This window comes from Cyclopterus lumpus, chromosome 14 (genome assembly GCF_009769545.1).
Source record: "Cyclopterus lumpus isolate fCycLum1 chromosome 14, fCycLum1.pri, whole genome shotgun sequence".
Taxonomy (NCBI): Eukaryota; Metazoa; Chordata; class Actinopteri; order Perciformes; family Cyclopteridae; genus Cyclopterus; species Cyclopterus lumpus.
This window is the reverse complement of record NC_046979.1, coordinates 7640842-7662402: the sequence shown is the minus strand read 5'-3', so window position 1 is coordinate 7662402 and position 21561 is coordinate 7640842. Positions and strand designations below refer to the sequence as shown.

General features: G+C 38.9%; 1 protein-coding gene across 3 annotated transcripts in view; it reads left to right on the top strand.

The window, feature by feature from the left end:
* LOC117742582 (gamma-aminobutyric acid receptor subunit beta-2) overlaps nucleotides 1-18083 on the top strand; it is a 50911-nt gene extending 32828 nt beyond the window's left edge. Inside the window, exons 5-10 of one of the 3 annotated variants that reach the window (XM_034550097.1) lie at nucleotides 1347-1429; nucleotides 12123-12260; nucleotides 14055-14207; nucleotides 16304-16548; nucleotides 17258-17398; nucleotides 17736-18083. In XM_034550097.1, coding sequence (XP_034405988.1) covers nucleotides 1347-1429; nucleotides 12123-12260; nucleotides 14055-14207; nucleotides 16304-16548; nucleotides 17258-17398; nucleotides 17736-18083 — 1108 coding nt within the window. Of the gene's footprint in view, nucleotides 1-1346; nucleotides 1430-12122; nucleotides 12261-14054; nucleotides 14208-16303; nucleotides 16645-17257; nucleotides 17399-17735 lie in introns of all 3 variants that reach the window. The other 2 variants (XM_034550099.1, XM_034550098.1) reach the window with 2 other exon arrangements.
* Nucleotides 18084-21561: the final 3478 nt, after the last annotated feature.

Below are 21561 nucleotides of genomic sequence, written 5' to 3'. Positions count from 1 at the left end.
TTTGACTGGTGGTTGGTTGCTGTTATTATCCCTTATTATCCATCCCTGTCTATTTATTATGATAGAGATTGGGAGGCTAAATGCTACTATGTTGACTCATAAACAGCCACATATGATAGGGGCAGTAAAGCACGTGTCCACTCTGGTTTGTAGCTATTATGAAATCACATGCCATACCATTTATTTTTTAATTGTAGATTTGGATTTATGAGCAATGATCCAATAAATGATGCCGATTTAAACTGAAGCGCTCAGTTATATGTTTGAAGCCGCTCAGTGTCAAATAATACAAACAATACTGAACTGATTTATGTTAATGTGTCTGACATTTTAATGAGCTGGCTCATTTAGCTGCTGCTCAAATAGACAGAAAGTTCAACTTCTGAGGTATTTTTCTTGATACAATTAATTACACTCATCTTAACTACTCATCACTGAACTTATTCCGTGCTAAATAAATATTCATCACTCACAGTTCTGAAATAGAGTTTACCAAAGTCGAGTTGATTACTTGTTTTATGTCAAAATTGGATTCCGCAATATAGCTATATATATATATATATATATATATATATATATATATATATATATATATATAAATAAAAGAGTCTTTTATCCTTGTGTATTCCTTTACATTTTCTGTAAAAATCAACAGAGGGAGGAATGGACAACTGCTAAAACATTACACCCATAAAGATCCTTGGAAATCACGCCTGCCAACATAAATACACTTTTTTTTCATATATATATAGATTACTAATAATGAATCTAAATTCTTCTTTTTCTTGTCATACAGTCGGAGTAGTATTTAGTACAAGCAATCATTTTGATTTGTAAAGGATTTGCAATGTCATCAGTTTGTAGAGCACATGATGACATGCCCTAGTCAGAGAACAAACACCACTGCTGTCATCTCCGGCCTCTCGCTGCCACCACGATCCCACAGAGGTTGATCCCTGCCGTGACTCACATCTCAGGTGCGGCCTGACAGAGGACCCACAGGATAATCCAAACGATGCTTAAACTGGGACATAAGGATTAGTTTTGGCCCTGTAATCTCCAATGGTGTTCCCACCACTGCTGCCCCCACCCCCACCCCCTAAAGTCTTCAACATTTACATTTGGAGGTTTTTAAGGATTTTAAGTCTTTAGTTTCTCATTGGTAATTGGAAGCAATAGGTATTTTTGATTAATGTGGTTGAACTGCAATATAATTGTTCCATAAATACCTTTTAAACTTTAATGCATGACACTGTTAAGACTGGATTCTAACCTCTACATCTCCGGCTGAAAAACAACCATTTTGCTGTCTATCTAAAAGAAGATATTATGTTATGTGTTTTCAGGATCACTACCACCGCTGCTTGTATGATGGACCTGAGAAGGTATCCACTGGACGAGCAAAACTGCACACTCGAGATAGAGAGTTGTGAGTAATTCATCCTTGTATTCATTCATTTTGTTCTTGTGTCGTGTATTATTTTGTTTCTTGTCCAAGCTCTAAATCTCTGGACTGCCCTAAGATGTTTGTACCTGTACACAGTGAAGTGGCCTTTTACAGTCAGCTGTCACGATCTACGTGTGACTGGGAACCGCACTGGATCAAAACAATTTATGCTCCACTGTTGTGCAAGGATTTAATCAGAATTGTAATATTTTCAACATAATCCTTCCCATCCAATTTACTGTAGTCCCCTCGGTAAAAGTAGATGCATTATTTTGTTCCGAAGTATAACTTCCACTGAGTTTGCTCTTTTAAAAAAAAAAATTAGATAACATTAGGTAGCATACATGAGAGCAGCCATGTTGTAAACACCAGATAGGTCTCATCAAATGAAGTAATGGTCACAGTTCAATAGGTGTCTTTACCCTCACTGGAGCAGCAGAGTCTTTTGTGTAAAATGTGCTGTCCGTGGTGCTGAAGTGATAAAGTAGAGCTATTGTTAATGCTTTCCAAAGCTGCATCCCAGATTACAATGACAACAATGTATGAGCATTGCATCAAAAGGGGTGCTGTGTTACCTCTATGACTCCTACTATTTAACCACAGTGTACTAGGTTTTAAGGTTTGAGTGCATCCGAAGACCGTTGCTGTATCGCAATGAGTCTCTTTCAGTTTCCCCTCGCTCAGCTTTCGCTCAGTTTAACAGAGAAAAACAACAACAACAAAAAGTACATGATGTTCAGGGCTTTATTTAAAATGTTGTATTCTCAAATGTCAGGTTCCCATTTTCCACATCGATGTCTTCTTTCTGTGTAACCTCCGATGCTAACTGTGGCTCCAATGCAAAACAAATACAAATGTAAAAGAATACCTCTTTAGTTTCTGCCGAACTCGGGAGGGATGACGGTTCACTTTCAGTGGTGAGGTAGAAAATGTGCCCTCACCTTTCATCTACCATCACGGAAAAAATTGTATTTACTTAAATAAATACACTTACTCAAGCTTAATTTGATGACTGTAAATGCATCTGAATGTAGTTTCCATCTAGAGGGAGTTAAGGGTTTTATACTCAACTGTGCAATGTGAGCTGGAAGGCTTACAGCTGGTGCTGGTGTACAAAAGGAAATAGAGCATAAGGAGCAAAGAAAGTGATTTAAGCTTCTTCTTTTTTTTAACCCACGATTGCACAACACATTTAAACAGTGACGTTTAGCAGAGGCCTGATACTGCTACTGCTCTGACAAGCCATAGTTGTTGTAAAGATTTTACTTTCCGTGAAATGTGATCATAAGATCTGGTAGTTTCTGTATGCCAGGCTAAGGATGCATCCAGCTCTATAACAAAATGTGATGTATGCAGATACAGACCATTTGTCCAGCAGCAGCTGGCTAAGTTCTGTGAGAGTGTGGTTACAGGAATACACTCAGCTAATGGACTAGAAGGTGTTTAGCCTGATGCATAATGGGCACATTAACCAACTGCACCAACTGCATTACGTATTCCAGCAAATTCTACGAACCCCGTGAAGACAGTTTGTTGATATAAAATGCGCAATTCAAATATACATTATGTCCATCTTCAATAGGATGATAGCTAGCAGTTAAAATATTTTTAAAAAATAGTCCAAACAAACTGAAGAAAGAATATCAAAAGAGATAATTGAAATCCAGCTGTGAAAGATCAGTGTGAAAGAGATGTGGAATAGGATGATAAATATTCCATCTGTCATGGAGGGTGGAAAAAAACACAGCAGCCGTGTGCCTCATTTTTCTGATTCTTACATTTAGAAACACCTTTGCTGGACATAAGGTCGCCGACCAGGGAGACATTAGGAGAGTATTGTAGCAGCAGTAGAGTGCTTACGCTACTGTGGAGAGGATGACCTTCATGCTTGCTTGTCACGTATAGTTTAACTTGCCAAGGGACACAGCGAGCAACAATGCCTTAAACAGACTTAATTGGGAACCTGGTATGCCTTTGATAAGATAGCGAAGAACTTACAACTGCAACAATGTCCATTGAAACTACTTGTTTGACCGCGGTTCAGGAAATCATGGAAGGCAAGTGAGGCGCAGACAGAGAGGGACATATTTAATGTTTCTCACAACACCGCTAGTCATCAGAAGCCATCCTTCTCTTTTAATTTGGTGACAGGCTTCAAGTTTAAAACACACCGGCTCGGGAATTCAAAGAAATCGCACGTTGACCCTGGTTTGATTACCATTTTAATCACGCAATAACGCAGCTGTTTTAGTATGGGGATTTCTGCATTAACAAGGGCATGTTGTGCAAAGAGGGATTGAGCCATCACATTGTTTGAATTCTACTAGAAAATTGATTCCACTATTAGCATTATCAAATGAAACAGAGAATGAATCATTTAAATATGTGTCTTTGTTCCAAACTTACATAGTTCTATAACTTGTGGAATAAAGGATAGATCAGAGCACGTCTGAGGCCGCACTCGATGGTCAAGCTGTACTGAGCCTGAAAAAAACCCATCCCATCCATCCATTTTCAATACCGCTTATCCTCATTAGGGTCGCGGGGGCGCTGGAGCCTATCCCAGCTGACATAGGGCGAAGGCAGGGGACACCCTGGACAGGCCGCCAGTCCATCGAGGGCACATGAAGGGACATACAACCATTAACTCTCACATTCACACCTATGGGCAATTTAGAGATCAATTAACCTGCAGCATGTCTTTGGACTGTGGGAGGAAGCCGGAGAGCCCGGAGAGAACCCACGCTGCCACGGGGAGAACATGCAAACTCCACACAGAAGGACCGCTCCGACCGGGAGTTGAACCCGCGGCCGTCTTGCTGTGAGGCAACAGTGCTAGCCACTACACCACCGTGCAGGGGCTGCACGGTGGTGTAGTTTATTCTTATTCTTAGTGGTGGGGACAGCGAGATGTAAATGATTAATACCGTCGAGCTCGGGGACTTTCCCACCCAGCCGGTGACTAATGGTTTGGAGGATTCACAAATTGCTCACCTGTGTTTTGGTTTGCGAGTTTTGCAAGAATAAATCTAAGAGTACAAATGATTAACACATGCTTACATAAACATTGCATGGCAGGGATTGAGAGAGAGGAATATTTACTGAGGTATAAGTCAAATTAATTTTGTAATGTACAGAGTTGAAGATAAGAAGTTGGTGAATAAGTTATAAGTTAAGTTCTCTTAAAGTTGGGCGTGAGGGGGAGTTATATCATATAACTTTTAAATGAAATAAACATCTGTAGAACCTATAGTGTTAGTATAAACACATCACTCACATCACATCACTCCTCATGTCCAAACAAATGATGAATTCCTTTCTGCATATGCGTATAACTGATTATCAATTACACAGCCACCTCCCTCAGTGTAGCTTCACTAGAATTAACAAGAAAAGAGGCCAAAACTCCATTTGATAAAACAAAGTTATGCATACTGCAGCGGGAGCAAATCCAACTCTCTGGTTTGTCAGTGTGTATGAACTACACTGCAGACTGGAGTCTCTGACGGGTACGATTGCCTTCAGGGTTGATAGGCTATTACTTTTGACGTGTAACCAATCAAATAGTGCAGTCGGCGGGTCATTGAGCGAGGCTACATAGTGGCGACTACAGAGAGAGGTGTCTGCATTGGAGCAAAAGTAGCACTTTAATCAGTGATCAGATAAAACAAAATTAACCAAAAAAGTATGACGGATCTATTTGTTCTTAGATTTTACTGTGATTATTTAAATGATATGCAGATAAGGTATGAACGGTCAGAATGAGCACTATGGCAATTCTAGTGGTTAAATAATAAATCCAGAATTATTCACATCTGGTGCGGTCTTCTTCTTCCTTGTCTTTGTTGGCTTATTGCTGCATAAGATCTTCAGTGAAAGGTTTTAAGAAATGGCCAAAGCATTAACGCCGCAAAGATGACGGTAACACAGGACGTGGTCAAGCCTTAAAGAAAATCTACACCTCTAGTTTAAGACATTTCTCTTTATCCTCATAGTTTCATTCCACGTCTATCATCCAGGCGGAGCTTTGAGACAGTTTGTCAACTCTTGCTCATAACTCTTTCAGATCTAAAAATAAAAAAGGTAATTACTCAAATACCACATTACCTCAACCTCTCACGTTCAGCAGAATGGTAAAAAGGGTTGCGTTTATTAACCTGGCAAAGTGAGGCCTGTCAAACTGCATTTGTTGTGTTACCACTTCCCCAGCATCTCTATAATGCATGTGTAATCCGGGACTTCAACTAGCGTAGTAAGAGACGCAAGGTTTCCCCTCAGCGCAAGGAAATACCATTTCACGCATTATTTAAAAGGGTTAACCCTCCCGGTGTTCTGGGTCACTGTTACAGCGATGCAGTTTACAACGTACAGTATTCACGCTGCTCTACAGTAGCCCTGAGCAGCATTGTTGCCCTGCTCGGCTATAACATAAGTGGGACTGCAGATGGCTCTCCAGGAGACAGAGGAATTAGTCAAGTTCTTTGAAAATACACAAAGAGAAAACACAAAATGTAAACAAACTTGCAGTCACCGATACAATAACATCCTCACACAAACACAAAGAGACATTTTGTATTATATTTGTATTACACCGTGAGGGGAGTGAGAGGCATATTATTGTACACAGTTGCTGTGCACTCACAATGCAACTATTACTTCATTACAGCATTTCTACCAAGTAATAGTTATGTTTGCTGCATCAGCGATGCACATCATATATATATATATATATATATATATATATGGACGGAGCCACTTCCACAGTGTATCTCTCTCTCTCTGGCTATCCTTGCCCATCAGAGCTCATCTTTAGAAACTACAAAGATCCTGTGGGGTGTGAATGGTTTTCTACACTCGAGCTGGCATGGCTTACTTATTTATCTTCTCTTTAGATGTGCTGTCCCTGTCCAGGCACACGCAGTCAGCTGCAGCTTGCTGTGTACCGCAAAAGTTTCCAAGACATTTTTAATTGGACACCAGGAATAACATTAAAGTCACTTTGAACCGCGTGGAATCAAAGATTCATCTGAGACATATTTAAGCGCGGAGTCGCCTTCTCGACTGACGGGGAAGAGCGAGAGGCAGGCAAGTGGTTCACGGGGTTTGATTTGACCTATGTGCCCTGCTCGTGTGTGACGATGTCTTTGTGGGTGCAAGCATGCATGAGCATCTTTTTGTGTTCACACACACTGGCCTATGTCTGTGGACATGCACCACACATCTGTGTCTAATAATATGCATTAAGATGACATGCATTCCATGTAAACTGTGGAATAAGTCAGATGTACCAAGTCTGATGCAGATCTGGTTAGGTTGGACAGTGTAGTACGATCGTCAGGGGATAATATGTATCATAGTGTTCAGCATTTACAGACACTCGCCCAGACTCCTTTGGTGCGTATTGGATTTTTGATTTTATTTTAATTAATGGTGCTATTCTCCAGTAAGGCTTGTAAACACTGTAAACGTCTCAAAGATGTAAAGAAAATCAGATAAAGGGGATTTTTGTGTTTGTTGTTAGTGTCTGTGTGGCTTTTAAAAAGTATGTCAAATACATGTGTTCATACATATTAGAAAACACAATGTCCTAGGTTTTATTACAGGGATGTGATGTTAAATAGAAACAAAACACGTTGTTGTCCTTAATTATAATTTGGCCAGAGAAATATCAAAGTCAGTGTTTTATCACCTTCCAAGTTCCGTCTTTGCCCATTAAAACAAATCAACGGAGACATTATTTCATAAGCTTGATAAAAAAAAGGCCTGGAGTCAGATTTGGTCAGAGAGATATGCCAGAGTCCCAGTTAAATAGCTTTTAGAATTGTATTGTTATCTCCTCTGATGCTATCGGAAACAATTTCATTTATTTTTGTCCTGCCAACAGTCCCCGACTTTGGAATACATGAGAGAAGCCTTTGTGCTATAATAAAACATTTTGTTTCACCCTTAGTGGGGTTTTTTTTGTACTGAGGGATGAGCTTGGTTCTCGTGCCACTAAAGAATCAAGAAGCTAATTCTCTCTTTTCTTATTTAATTGTTTAATAGTTAATAGATACACAGTAGAATAACTCCTTATTGTCTCCTTTATGTCCATTATGTCTCACCCTCACTCATTTCGGTGTGGGAATCAGGATGATCTATCTGTGGCAAATACTGTGACATAATAATGTAATATAAAAGCGAGGTGACGCAAAACTGCAGAGTCAGCCTCAATGACGTAGACACAATGGAGTTAAGTGGATTGGGTACCTGGGCACTCAAAAGGAATGTGGGCCATTTCACATCATTGACTCAAATGTTTGCACAAAACCATTCACTTGTCTTTCTGACTGAAAGTGGTTATGCACTGAAGCTTCCTGCCCGTGAAGAAGCTGTAATGCCCATAACACCCCATGATACAAAGATGTTGGATTGAATAGTATATCGACGACTTCGCTATTCAATGCTTTGATTAAAGTGCTTCTCCTGAGGTGCCGTGGCCATGGGGTTATTAGTATCAAAAAGGTTTTATCCCATTGAATGTGCATTACAATCTCCCTGCTAAATATTGAGATCATAGATAGATAGATAGATAGATAGATAGATAGATAGATATATACTTTATTAATCCCCAAGGGGAAATGTGTTGTCATAGTAGCGCCCAACACTTTACAGACACCAAATGGAATAGACTAAATAAACTAAACACACAAAATAAAATAAAAATAGTAAAATAATCTAAAATAATCATTAGAAGAGACGACATTTCTGCGTGAGGAGGTGCAAAGCAGAAACGGTTCATCCTCAGGAGAGGATGAGTGATGTAAGTCAATCTCCCTCACATATTGAAACATCCTTTATTTGACCCAGGTGATGAAGCAAGAGGAGAAATCAAGGGGGTCATCAATGAAAATGAGCTCTCATCATTTAGGGCCAATCCTCTGGGACTGAATTGACTCATTTCAATTTTTAATCTCAAGTAGAGGACGGCGTTCAGTCGCGATTTTATCACTTAAGAAATGTATCCAAAATTAAGTTAGTTCTATCTGCCCCTGACCTGACCTGCCTTTATTTCATCCCATGTCGACTAATACAATTTCCTCATGCTCTGCACTTAGTAGAGAAGCACTTCACGGTCTGCAAGTTGTTTCAAGATGACGCTGCCAGGCTTTTTACTGGAGCTGAGTGGATGGAACACGTTCATATCTGTCTCCCCCCCCCCCACCCTTTACATGAATGTTTTGGAAATGCATTATTTTTGAGAGTATATCTGAACGCAGTGAGCACCCGACTCCACTTCCTCGTCGAGAGGACCAAGAGATGTCGGAGTGTGAGGGTTTAGAAAGCAACCACTGAGGACTCTGCGTTAATAATTCAGAGCAACTAAATAGGTCACACGAGTATTAATTAAGCAGAACCGGGTATGGAGGACGATGGAAGTTGGAGGGAAAGATCGACCGACACATATGAGTAGTTATGGCAGAAGGGATAGCAGAGAGGAGTGTAATCAACTGGAACTAGTGGAAGGAGGATGTAGAAGAAAAACAGAAGAGAAGAAGAGTGGTGGAGAAATAGAGAGACCAGAAGAGGAAGACAAGAGGAGGTGTGGTCCATATTACATGCACCAATCAATGAAACACAAAGAGTTGCCTCCAAAGGGTTCTTTTCAAACGGGCTTTCCTTTGTCATCCAGACAGGGCTTTTGTCATCACTGCCATGCCCCCGCACAAACACGCACATGTTGTACATACTCACACAAATCCAACAATAATTCACTTATCATTAGCATTCAACAGAATAATGCTCACACACCAGTGCAAAAATAGCTTCCACGCATATAAGAATAATGGCTCAGGACAATCCTACTAGCATGCACTGGAACAACTGTTGCGTGCCTCAGAAATGATTATTATGTTTCATGTTGAGTTATTGAAAAAAAAAAAAAAAAAAAAAAATCCAGATTTGTTTTTTGGTTCATCTCCTGCTGTTACCTAAAATGCAATATTACACATGGGAGGGACTGAACAGTGTTAGCAGTTTTAGTGTGTTGCAAGTCTCGGCCTCCCTCTTCTCAGTTGAGCAAGTTCACACTTTAGTACGCTTATCGTGGTGAGCTGTCAGACGTCTGAGACAATATGAATCTGCTATATATACAAATATAGCAATCTAACTGTGTTACGCTATCAAAATGAGATCTGTGTCGCTTCACGACCCCTTTGTAGCCCTAAAGAATCCCAATATGGAAAAGCAATAATGCCATCTGTGCTGTAGGAAAAAAGCTTGTCGGCTGTACATGTGCTTTATTTTCAGCATTCTGCAATTTTCTTCTTCTTTTTTTTTTTTTTTTAATAATGTCAACTTCTGCTGAGGCCTAAAAACAGCTTCATTAAGACATTCATGCACATGCACGCATATCACAAGGTGAACATATATACGCTTTTTTATTTATTATTTAGCAAATTGCTGTTTTTAATTGAGTCCAACAGAGTTTTAGCTTGTTGTTAATGGGAAGCCAGTCTTCTAAAAAAGTGCGCTAAGCCCAGCTGTCTCTTGTCTCACCTCGTCTCCTTGTCTCCTAGTCTCCTCGTCTCCTTCCCATCCTCTCTCTTGAGACCAATACTCGTATGCCCCGGAGTCAGCAGACGTGTCAGCTGCACTAGAGCAGACAGTAGGCTGCGGATTACGCAAGAGCCAAGTTTCATGGTCTAATGAACATGTTCTACTTGTCCCCTTTCCTTTTTTTATAACAGTACTTGTCTTCAACTGTAACTACATGTTACTCAATCATTTATTGCTCCTGCCCACGAGTCGCCATGCTGTCCATGTCTCCACTGATTGGGCCAAAATGAGAGCAAAAGAGCGAGTCGCTGTGGTTCCGATTAATATTAATGGACTCGCTACTTGTCAGTTCAAAGATTTTACTGGGTTTTAGAGATGAAAATGGATTCAAGGCCTGTTTATTTAATCATTCTTGCTCTTGGAATTTAATCATTTAGTTGCTCATGACAACAACACATAAAGTTGACTCATATACTGTACATGGACCTGTACTTGTATTTCGCTTTTCTAGTCTTCCGACCACTCAAAGCGCTTTCACACTACATGTCATCCTTCACCCATTCATACACCGATGGGAGGGGCTAAGGTTCCACCTGCCCATCAGAAGTAACTATATCTATATACATTAGTCACATATGTAAGGATTTTCCTCTGCTATACTGCATGTTGTAACATCATTTCATAATTTATAGCTTTAACAGACTCATCCAGGAGTTAGTTATCGTCAAGAATAAGCACAAGCATCTGCTTCGCTTGTGGGCACCTCAGAAGTTGGTGTTAAGGAGCACTTGAACAAGGGATGGATCTGTTTTGGATCTGCTTTGCTCAACTGGACTCAATTTGGGTAACAGGTCAGTGGTGGTTCTTGGAATTTTTAACTGGGATGTCCCTGAGGCAGCAAAGGAATGTCTAGAGGCGGCCACCAGGGATGTTACTGTGTGCGTAGAATCTTTATTATATTTAAAACAGGCGAAAAACATAAGTTAATGAGTTCTATCTTCCTCTAAATTGACTCAAGATCACTAATCTGAATCATATATTATTCCATACAACGGTATAATAACAAAATTAGCCTGGATATCTTCGGGTAGAGAATAAATAAACAGGTTCTTACCATATTTAAGGCTGTTAAAGTTATGGACTTTGATATGCAGAAAAAAATGCAAAGTTTTAGGAAATGCCTGTCAAAACAGCAATTTACAGGTTTGTTATAATCTGAAGAGACTAGTATGCAGTGACTGGATACGTATGGATCGTAACGATGTGTATTACTATCACCAGCTCCCTGAGTTTTATTATAAAGAGTACTCCTTCGGTGTATGCAAAACATTCTTAACTGACCGCCATGATGATGCCATGACATCATCTTTACGAGACACTCGCTTTATCCTTTCCTCTGCAACCAAAGAGAGGAACGTCTGCACTTTGTTGTAGTGTACGGCGCAAAGTGTTTGGGGGCTGTTTTTCTTTTTTTTTTATCTGAGTTGAGTGATTAGAAAAAAACAGTAGCTCGGCGATTTAAAAAAAGCAGGTTTGTGCGAGATGTGACAATTCTCTCTGACCAACCGACGGTCTGCACTGCTTCACCACCTAACGCTACTATTGACTCAGTTTTCTGGGAATCTCGACCACGATTTTACAAGCTGCTAGACCTACGCTCAACTTTTGCTAATAGAAACACAAACAAATATCTGGCAATGAACGAAACTTAACTGCAATGTACTGCTTGGTGGAAACACTGTTTAAGTGTTAAAAAGCGACGACAATGGGCCATTATCAAGCATCCGTATCTGATGAGTTGGGATTTCATAATAATAATTTTATTAATTACTACTAGAAGTAGTATTAAAACAATATTCTAACAAACTGTATTCATACTTTAAATGCAAATACAAAAAGTAAGATATACCATATATCCTTTCCTTGTGTATATTCTCATATTTTAAGACCAATTACTTTGACTGCTGTCAGCAGAATGTAAAACGATGACAAATACAAACCTAATCATGTAAAGTGATTATTTAACTGGACTGCACGGAATCCAGATGGGACATGATTATATAAAAAAATATATATATATCTTGTGCAAAACATAAACAATCCTCAGTAATTCCTGTGCTCTGTACCTGTGTCTCAGATGGCTACACTACCGACGACATTGAGTTCCACTGGCGAGGAGGAAACAATGCTGTGACGGGGGTGGACAAGATCGAACTGCCTCAGTTTTCCATCGTGGATCATAATCTCATCTCCAAGAATGTCGTCTTCTCCACAGGTAAGGCTAACAAGCGGGTTGAAATGCATGAATCCTCGTTGATGGTATGGCGTATAAGATAATGCAATCCAACAGTATTAACACGGAAATAAATATTGTCTTGAAGCATACTTTATTCATGTTATTGTTTTGTACATATGCACACACGTATCTCTTACTTATTTTCATTCCTTTAGTTATTTTCTGTCTGTAAGGTTTATTTAATTTCCTTAGTATCATGGTACAAAGAGCGCATTATGGAAGTTGACTATTTTCCCAATTTGCACCGATTGATAAGAGACATAGCATCCACCAATTTCCATAAAAATTGATATGTGCCATGCCAACATGCCAACCTTCAAATTAAGTAGAGATGGAAGACACTATGACTTATTCAACGGCTACAAACTAAAATAATACTGTGTGATACAATGAAATATTCATCTCTTATGCATTTTCAGATTCATGAATTTGTCATGCAAGCAAGCAATCGTAAGCGGGACAGTTGTTCTGCTGAATACACTTTTTGGATACTGCAGAGAATAAGAGCTGAACACTAATGCAATAACAGTGTAGTGACTCCACCAATGAGAAGGCTAGTTTTTTATCTGCAGGGGTCGCACGTTCCACGCAACCCTATTAATAACATAATGCTTTTTTTATGCATGCGCACTGTTTGTATATGCATGAGTGTACGTGTTTGTTAACTACCCAATGTGTCCCAGCAATGTGTCTGATTGTATTGCCTCATACAGAGATATGGTAAGCAGGGATTCCCTTTTTAATTTGCTGTCTGTTGTGATATGTAGTGAATGACCTGGGGGGGCACCCAGAGATGCAAACATCAGCTAAAGTGCCTGGGCATTTACCAAATACAAGTGACATGTTTCACTCCAAGGACTGGCAATGTCATTGTTGCCTGATGAATAATGAATAGCCAAACTGTTTCCTCACTCCATAAAGAAATAATTCAAGGATTCTCTCAGTGGCGCATGCTAACATTAGCTAAATTAAAAAGCCGGTCTCAGTGGCGACATTCCAAGAGGAGCTTAGGCTGGTGGGGTTGTTGATGGCTTTCATTGCAACGACTTAATATTCCTCCCTTGCCCCTCTTCCGTGTCTGCGTGTCTGTACATCGCAGTGTACAGACTCTTATTAGTATCATAAGAGCTCTTATTTTCAACTCGATGCAACTCAAACCAAAATGCAGCCAATTCCCTAAGGAGAGAAATATGTGTGGCGATACAATTTGCCCGACGCAAAACTCCGACTGTAGGCTTATTTCAAAATAAGCACAACAAAATAACATATTTTAGACAAACCACCATAACAGACAAACCATCAAACCGTAATATTGTGGATAAGCACAGGCAGTGGAGAACAGGTCATTCTCAACATTAATAATCAAGCAGTTGTTTTTGGTTATTACTTTCTATATTCTTTGTTTGGACAAAATTCAACTTTTGTCCTAGAGAAATTGTGAGTAAAGTGTCAAAAGTTCATGAATTTACTCTAAAATAAATTGTATGTATTTTTTTCAATTATATGTTTTTTTCTCTCCGGAAGACCTTTTGATTGACATTTAAAAAGGTTTGTGCAATAAATGCACAAAATAGCTGACTAGAAAAACAGGATTGAGCACTCCATATTCTACCAGTAGTGAAATTGGCTGCTAGTAATCATGAAAAATGACAGTTCCAAACATTAAACATGTAATATTTAGTGGCTACATTGAACCAGACTGTATCGTTTTACCATCGAGCAAATCAAAAACCATCACTGTTTTTTCTTCTCTTCCCTGTCTCTTCTCTGCAGGTGCTTACCCTCGTCTGTCCCTTAGTTTCAAACTGAAGAGAAACATCGGGTACTTCATCCTGCAGACATACATGCCTTCTATACTTATCACAATCCTCTCATGGGTCTCCTTCTGGATCAACTATGACGCCTCTGCTGCCAGAGTGGCTCTGGGTGAGGCCCGCAATACAGATATAGACAGATTGACAGGAGATTGGGGTGGACGCTTTAAAAATAAAAATAGACCAGAGGAAGCTAAACATAGTTCAAATAATGTTTTACCCCATGTTTACCTCATAACATTCACATCATTCATTTCAAGGGCAAATGGAGACGAGGAACTCGAGGATGACAAGTTGAGGAAATAATATGTAGAACATATTTCACATTAAGTCAGGCAATAACATCTACAGCCGACATAAACATTCAATATACTGACAAAGGATAAAGCAGTGGTTTGTAGAAAAGGTTTTTGCCCTTTTTTTCTGGGGAATAGCTCAAACTCTTTCCACAATAATCATCATTACAAATAAACGCTGTAGTGCTTGTAAATAATCAAATATATAAATAGATACAAATTCAAAATGTCAACTATACACGTTACCTTTTTATAAATATATCCATTGATGTGTTAATTACTTTTTAATAATAATATGACCATTCCATGGAATTAATAGTCATTTAATTCTGGATGGAGAATTACAAAATGAATGGTGGATGTTAACAGGTACAACACATGTTGCTGTACCCCACAGACCAGATTGATTTTTGTTCCACTTAATTCAAGAGCCTCTGAGCTTTTCTGGTAGTCACAATATCCCCCGTCATCCTGAAACATGTACAGACTGTGTAGCCTGTAAGCTTTGTATTGAGCTTCTGGCTTCCTCAGTGTTTATTGGAAGCTCCCGGTCATCTTTTCACCCAACTCCCTCCACCCAGTTTCATCCATCCTTCAACCCATCCCTCGCTTTAGTCGACAAGGCAATTTCGCTGATTGACGACTGAGCTGCATTTAGTGATGCGGGGGTAAGGCATGCATGGGATTTAATAAAAAAAAATTTAAAAAAAGTAATACTCCATAATGGAGGCGGGTCAGCGGAGTTGGCAAAATGTTGGGTCACCCCCTAGTCTACACCAGATTCAGAAACCACTTTATTCTGACCTGGTTTATGGCAATAAGATGGACCTGTGATGGTTGAATCACATGGCCACTGTGCTGTGGGAATCCTTTGTTGTTATTGTTAAGCCCTTGGAGCAACAGCTTGGTAAAATTGCCTGAATCCTATTTTGAGCGCTGGTCAGCTGACAGCTTTGTGACAGCTGTAAAATAATTTAGTAATTGTTTACTGAGACTCTGAATAGAAATTGCCTTAAAAGAAATCGTGCTTTTTGTGCTTTCACAGTAGAATAGAAAGGTGCGAGTGGGAGGATTTATGAGCGCTATATAGGAGCTGAGAATACAATTATTCAATCATGCAATGAAAATCACTTTTAAGCTTTAGAAGCAGGCCTCTCATGCCATTTACAATTCCTGCATACATATAATACTGCAGACACACATTGTAAGCGCACTAAATCCAACAGCCAGTACTTTGCAACAAGAATATGAAATGAAATCACTACCAGCGAGAGTAAGCATGCCACTCATAATAAGCAGAAACTCAACCTGACAGTAACCGTCATCCACAGTTTGCCGGGGCGAGGATTTAAAAACTGTCTCTCAACTTTTCTCAGAAGGAGTTCTCTGCTAATGAACAAGACCAAGGTTGACGTTTGAATTTCAAATTGCTGCGGCGCTTCAGGTGCACATCTTTTTGGCTCGTCTCCTGATGCATGGTTAGATGTCATGGGGGTGAGCCCCTTGGGTCCATTGATCCTGGCAGGCTTAATCAAGCACAGACATGGTATCAAGTAGATCAAGAAGATGTCTTGAAGTCGCGAGCATTACAACACATGAAACTTGTCACACATTCAGTCAGAACAGCACAGAGGAGCAATGGTTTGAAATGATGGTGGCACGTAATGTGTTAAAGTGACATGTCCGCATCACACAAAGTCAAATACGCCCCTTTAAGCCGCTGGCCCGATTTTGGCTTCGCGGCTGGTGGGATTTTAGTTGATCTTTAGTTGCTCTTGATCAAATCAAAAGAAAAAATGGAATAAATCAATTTGTGAGTGCATGACATACAACATGGCATACTTTCAACTGCAATGTTGTGGATTCATACTGTTTCTGTTATAATGTAATGAATATGGTCTTTCTCCTCCAGGGATCACCACGGTGCTGACCATGACTACCATTAACACCCACCTGAGAGAAACCCTTCCCAAAATCCCCTACGTCAAAGCCATAGACATGTACCTCATGGGCTGCTTTGTCTTTGTCTTCCTGGCTCTGCTGGAGTACGCGCTGGTAAACTACATATTCTTTGGACGGGGCCCTCAACGTCAGAAAAGGGCGGCTGAGAAACTAACCCTAGCTAACAATGAAAAGATGAGGATGGATCCAAACAAGGTAAGAATACCTCAGCCTGGAGTTTGTCAACCTGTATTTCCTCAAATTCAGAATGCTTCTGAAAAATGCCTCCATGTCCTGTATGCATTTTTTGTTGTTCTGTAGAGGCACAGATGTGATGATCAGCTTCCTCATTCCCACATGTTCAAGTGAAAGCGATTATTTCTTTTTTTCGTTGCTCTAGATTCACAAAATCACATGTTTTCTTTACTTTGCGAGCGGAATTTAAATGTAATTATTCATAAAAGCTGTCTAAGGAGCTTAGAATAATTACAAGGGGAAAAAATAAATGTCACCACTTCAAATAGAGGGTTGACCCAATGTTTCCTGCCTTTAGTGTGCCAAGGAAGGCAGCCTAATAAGCTTGTATGAAATCCAAATGAGACATGTTGCCAGCTGCAACAGAGGGAAAGAAGGTCTCAGAGCCTCTTGGCTCTTTGTCTTGATAGAAAGAGTTGTGTTCACTTCCTCAGTTTGTGCAGTAAACCAAACACGTACTTGCTGATGGCCACACAATGGCTACCATGACATACAAAACACGGTCTTTAGAAGAAAAACATATTGCATAAATATCCTGTCATGTCAAGTGAAGGCAAAAGAGGAATTTAAAAGTGGACTTGTGTTTTGAATCCTCATCTAACACTATTCCTTATTCTATACTGAAGCTCACGTCCACTCAAGTAACCGTGGTGATTATGTTTGCTTGCAGTGGCTGGTGGGGAATGTAGTTGGCAGAGATGACACTCTGTATGCAAGAATGAAACAAAGGGACCTTGACGGCCATGACTCGTTGTGGGAACCAATCTTTGTAGACGACGGAGCGATCGGACTCGGCGAACAAAAGAACAAGGTACTGCAAAGATTTATTTAAAAATGTCAAACTGTGTTAAACTGCTTCTATACACTTACATTTACATTGCAGAACAAACACAACGTTGACGTATTTTCACATTATTAGGCACGTCTAGCAGATTAACACAAGAGTGTATTTCGAGTTGTATTTTTGGCCGCCTGGTGAATGTAGTGTAGGGTCCAATAATCCAATAATAGTTGATTTATACCATCTGCCTCTTCTCCATCCACCATCTAGCTTTGTCATTTTAGTCAAATGTAATTTTGGAAGAAAAAAAAACTGTTATTGCATGATATATTAATACGCTACACAAACTTGACTCTCTCTTGGGTAGATGGACACACATGAAAACATCCTTTTGGGCACCTTGGACATCAAGAACGACATGGGCGTCTCAGAGCTGGCTCTGGGTCTCAACGACCCGCGAAATACCATGCTGACATACGACAGCTCGACTCTGCAGTACCGCAAAGCAGGGCTGGCCCGGCACAACTTTGGTCGGAACACGCTGGAGTGCCACATGACTCAAAAGAAGAGCCGACTACGGAGGCGCGCTTCACAGTTAAAGATCAACATCCCAGACTTGACTGATGTAAACTCTATTGACAAGTGGTCGAGGGTTATCTTCCCGACTGTCTTCTCCTTCTTTAACATTGTTTACTGGCTTTACTATGTCAATTAAAAGAAACAAAAGGACATCAGTGCGTGCAAGAACAAACGGCAAAATATGTTGCTCATTTGTTGTTTGTATCCGGTTTGTTTCATTTTTATGTGATCTTGTAAAACTGGACTGAATTATATATTCTGGACTGGACCATCATATCTTGGAATACCCCATTTGCTGGCTAACACGTGAAAACCTTATAAAAGAGAGATTACAAACATATAAGGTGCCTGATCCTGAGTAATTGTTTAAATTGTACATATTCTGTACATTGTGTATCTTGCCATTTTTTTTATGTTTGTTTGCATATTTTTTTATGTTTTTATTTATGTTAGATCTACAGCACACATATTTATTTGCCAAAATATATCAGTTAGAAACCAATTGACAGTGAGACAAAATGAGAATTCACGATGAATGACTTAAATAGTGTTAAAGCAAGTTTCAGGTCAGCAGGGTTTTCTAAGATGAATTATGTCAAACACACAATGTATTGTTGCATAGATTTCATACTAATAATATAAGGGCCTGAAGTTCACAATTTACAATATCATGTACAATAGAAGTAATGTATCAATCTTTTTCTACTTTATTATACTGGGAGCACTAAATAGATTATTTATAAGCATCTTCTCAGTTCATAAACCATTTTAATACAGAAGCATTATGTAATATCAACAAAGAGCATTCCAAAAATTCCAGGTTTTAACTCAGATTGCACTAAGAAAAAAAAAGAAGAAATATTTGTCTTTTGCCAAATTGGCTTTACTTCTATATTATTCTAATTATTGATGTTGGATTCTACCCCAAAACACAATTCTGGACAGTAAGAATGTCTTTTGGGGACGTCTGAATCTGAAGAAAGTAGTTTAGTCTTTAGATGTATGTATACACATACATATCACATGTATAGCTTGTATTATATGGATACTATGACCTACAAAATTCCCATTCCAGCCCTCTATACTCACTTCATGGACATGTATTTACCACATTGACAGAAAAAAAAAAAAAACTGCTGAAAAAGGCACTTTATTACCTAAGACTATTCTTTCAAGGTTCAATAAGAACACTGATACTTAAGTTTAAAGGACTCTATTGGTCAACAGAAAGGCCACAATGCATAAAAAGCACAAACAAACCTTCAAATATCAGCCTTTGACACCATTAAATATATTTTGCATGCAGATGATTTTTTCCTTTTGTTGCCTCTGAGTTTATATATTGCATCTGCCTAGCAAGCCAAATTAATATAATTATCATTAGTTTTGAACCTCTAAGTCGTGCATTGTTTCCAGATTGAAACATGGATTGATGCTCATAAAAGGACAGAGCCGTAAATCCCAAACCAACATATAACAGATAATTACAAAAGTATTTACAAATGATGCTGTGCTTTGGACACAACGTAGATTTTTATAAAAGATTTTGCACACAAGTTCTTAAAAGCCATATAGGCTGTATCGTTCTTCTAATACCTGGTGCTTATGGGGGGACTGTCTTACACAGAGGAACTATATTAATAGGATTACAGTCACACTGTATGATTCAGTTACAACAAGGTTAATATGTAGAAATAAAACTAGGGTTTTATATCCCTCTCCCTATAGATTTACCACAATGTCCGTATGAATGAACTCTGGCATTATGGCCTCTTTCCCACATACTCAAAGTACCAAATCAGGAGCTAGAGCCGCTGCGAGTGACAAAGGCTCACGTGTGAAATGTCACTATCGCTGACGACGTAGAAAGGAAGAGAAGGTGACTCCAAATATCACAAATCACACTAAAAAGCAAACTAGGAACTGGAGCCTTTGTCTCGCGTGATTCTTTTTGAGTTCACCTAACAACGAAGATCAAACTCAAAGGGTTCATTTATCTTGGTATGCCATTCATTTTGATTGTGACGGTGTACGTAAACACTTGATGTTATCATTTTATTTATTTGTTTATTTTTTACTTAACATGTAGCCACATACAGTTACGTCTCACTGCATGATCTGTACAGTAGTAACGCCTTGATATTTGTTTTTTTGCTCACTTTCTCCTTTCTCAGATATCATTTAATTTGTGCATATTCGTGTTTAATTCACTAACTTGACTTAATTTCAATTCACAATTGAACATACATAAGTCTGTAATTACAATGTATTAAAACTATATCTGATTGGTATTTCAAATATTAATGATGTTATTAAGAATATTTACATTTTTCTAAAAAGCATTTACGTAACAGTTCCAACTGTTAAAGAATGACACAATGACGCATTTTCACAAGCACTGCCCAACAACTAAAATGTAAGCTTTGACTGAACGTTGTGCGTAGTTCTAACTTACAATAACCTCACTGGTGTTTACATGTTACTCATCAAATGAAACATTTTCACATTGTGTTGATCTAGGTATTGAAAACTGCGCAAGTAAATTGTTTTTGTTTAGTTTTTGGGAGTTTTTTGATAGTTCTGGTGATTATGTCAAACAAAATTCTTCTCTCATCTGGTTTGCTTATTTTTTAAGAATAATAAAAATTAAAAAAAGCATACACAAAACAAAGGGATCCAGATAGATTATGACATCTACTTAAACTTATTTGTACATTTTTCTATAGATGAGGATGAGTTGCACTCAAATGTGGGATCTCGTCCCAACTCAAACATATTTAAATAAGTATGTACATATCAGATAGTATAATATGAATCATCAATTGGAACATTTTAAATGTGTAAATAAATACCTAATAACTTTCAATGCAAAAGACAAAAAAGGACATTTTCAATATAGTTTATACTGTAATGTTAAGAGAATGCAAAGGCTGATGTTAAACAATGTACATAGTCTATTTTACAGTGTCACTTGATCACCTCTTTTTTCTTTTTGCTCTATTTGTCGAAGCACATTTCTTTGGTTTTGCCAAAATGTAACATATACTGTATTCATGAATGTAGTTGATATTTGTTTGCAGCATGTATTTGCTGCAATGTGTCAGCAAAAGTATTACAATTTATTGTACCAATGATCAGCTAGAAACAGCTTAATGTACACCACCTTTTCAAACACACACAAACGCACACACACACACACACACACACACACACACACACACACACACACACACACACACACACACACACACACACACACACACACACACACACACACACACAAGGGTCAAGTGATTAAGAGGCTAGCGATGCCTTTGTATCAGCCCAAAAGTCAGCCATCTCAGGTCAGCACAATTCACACTAACAACAACAACAATACAACCACAAACAACAACTTCAAACCCAAGAATTGTACTTAAGGACGATTACCTTAGTGAGCTTGTTTTCTCTGTACTGTGTTTGCTTTCTCTGTCCCATCGTACTGTGACCAGTACACATTACAAACAGAATGGCACTCTTTTAGCATTGGAAGAATCTAAACACTTAAAATATTAAAAAGATTAATTGAGGTAGGTACTAAATCCACCTCAGCCATAGGACCTGTCTCAACTTAT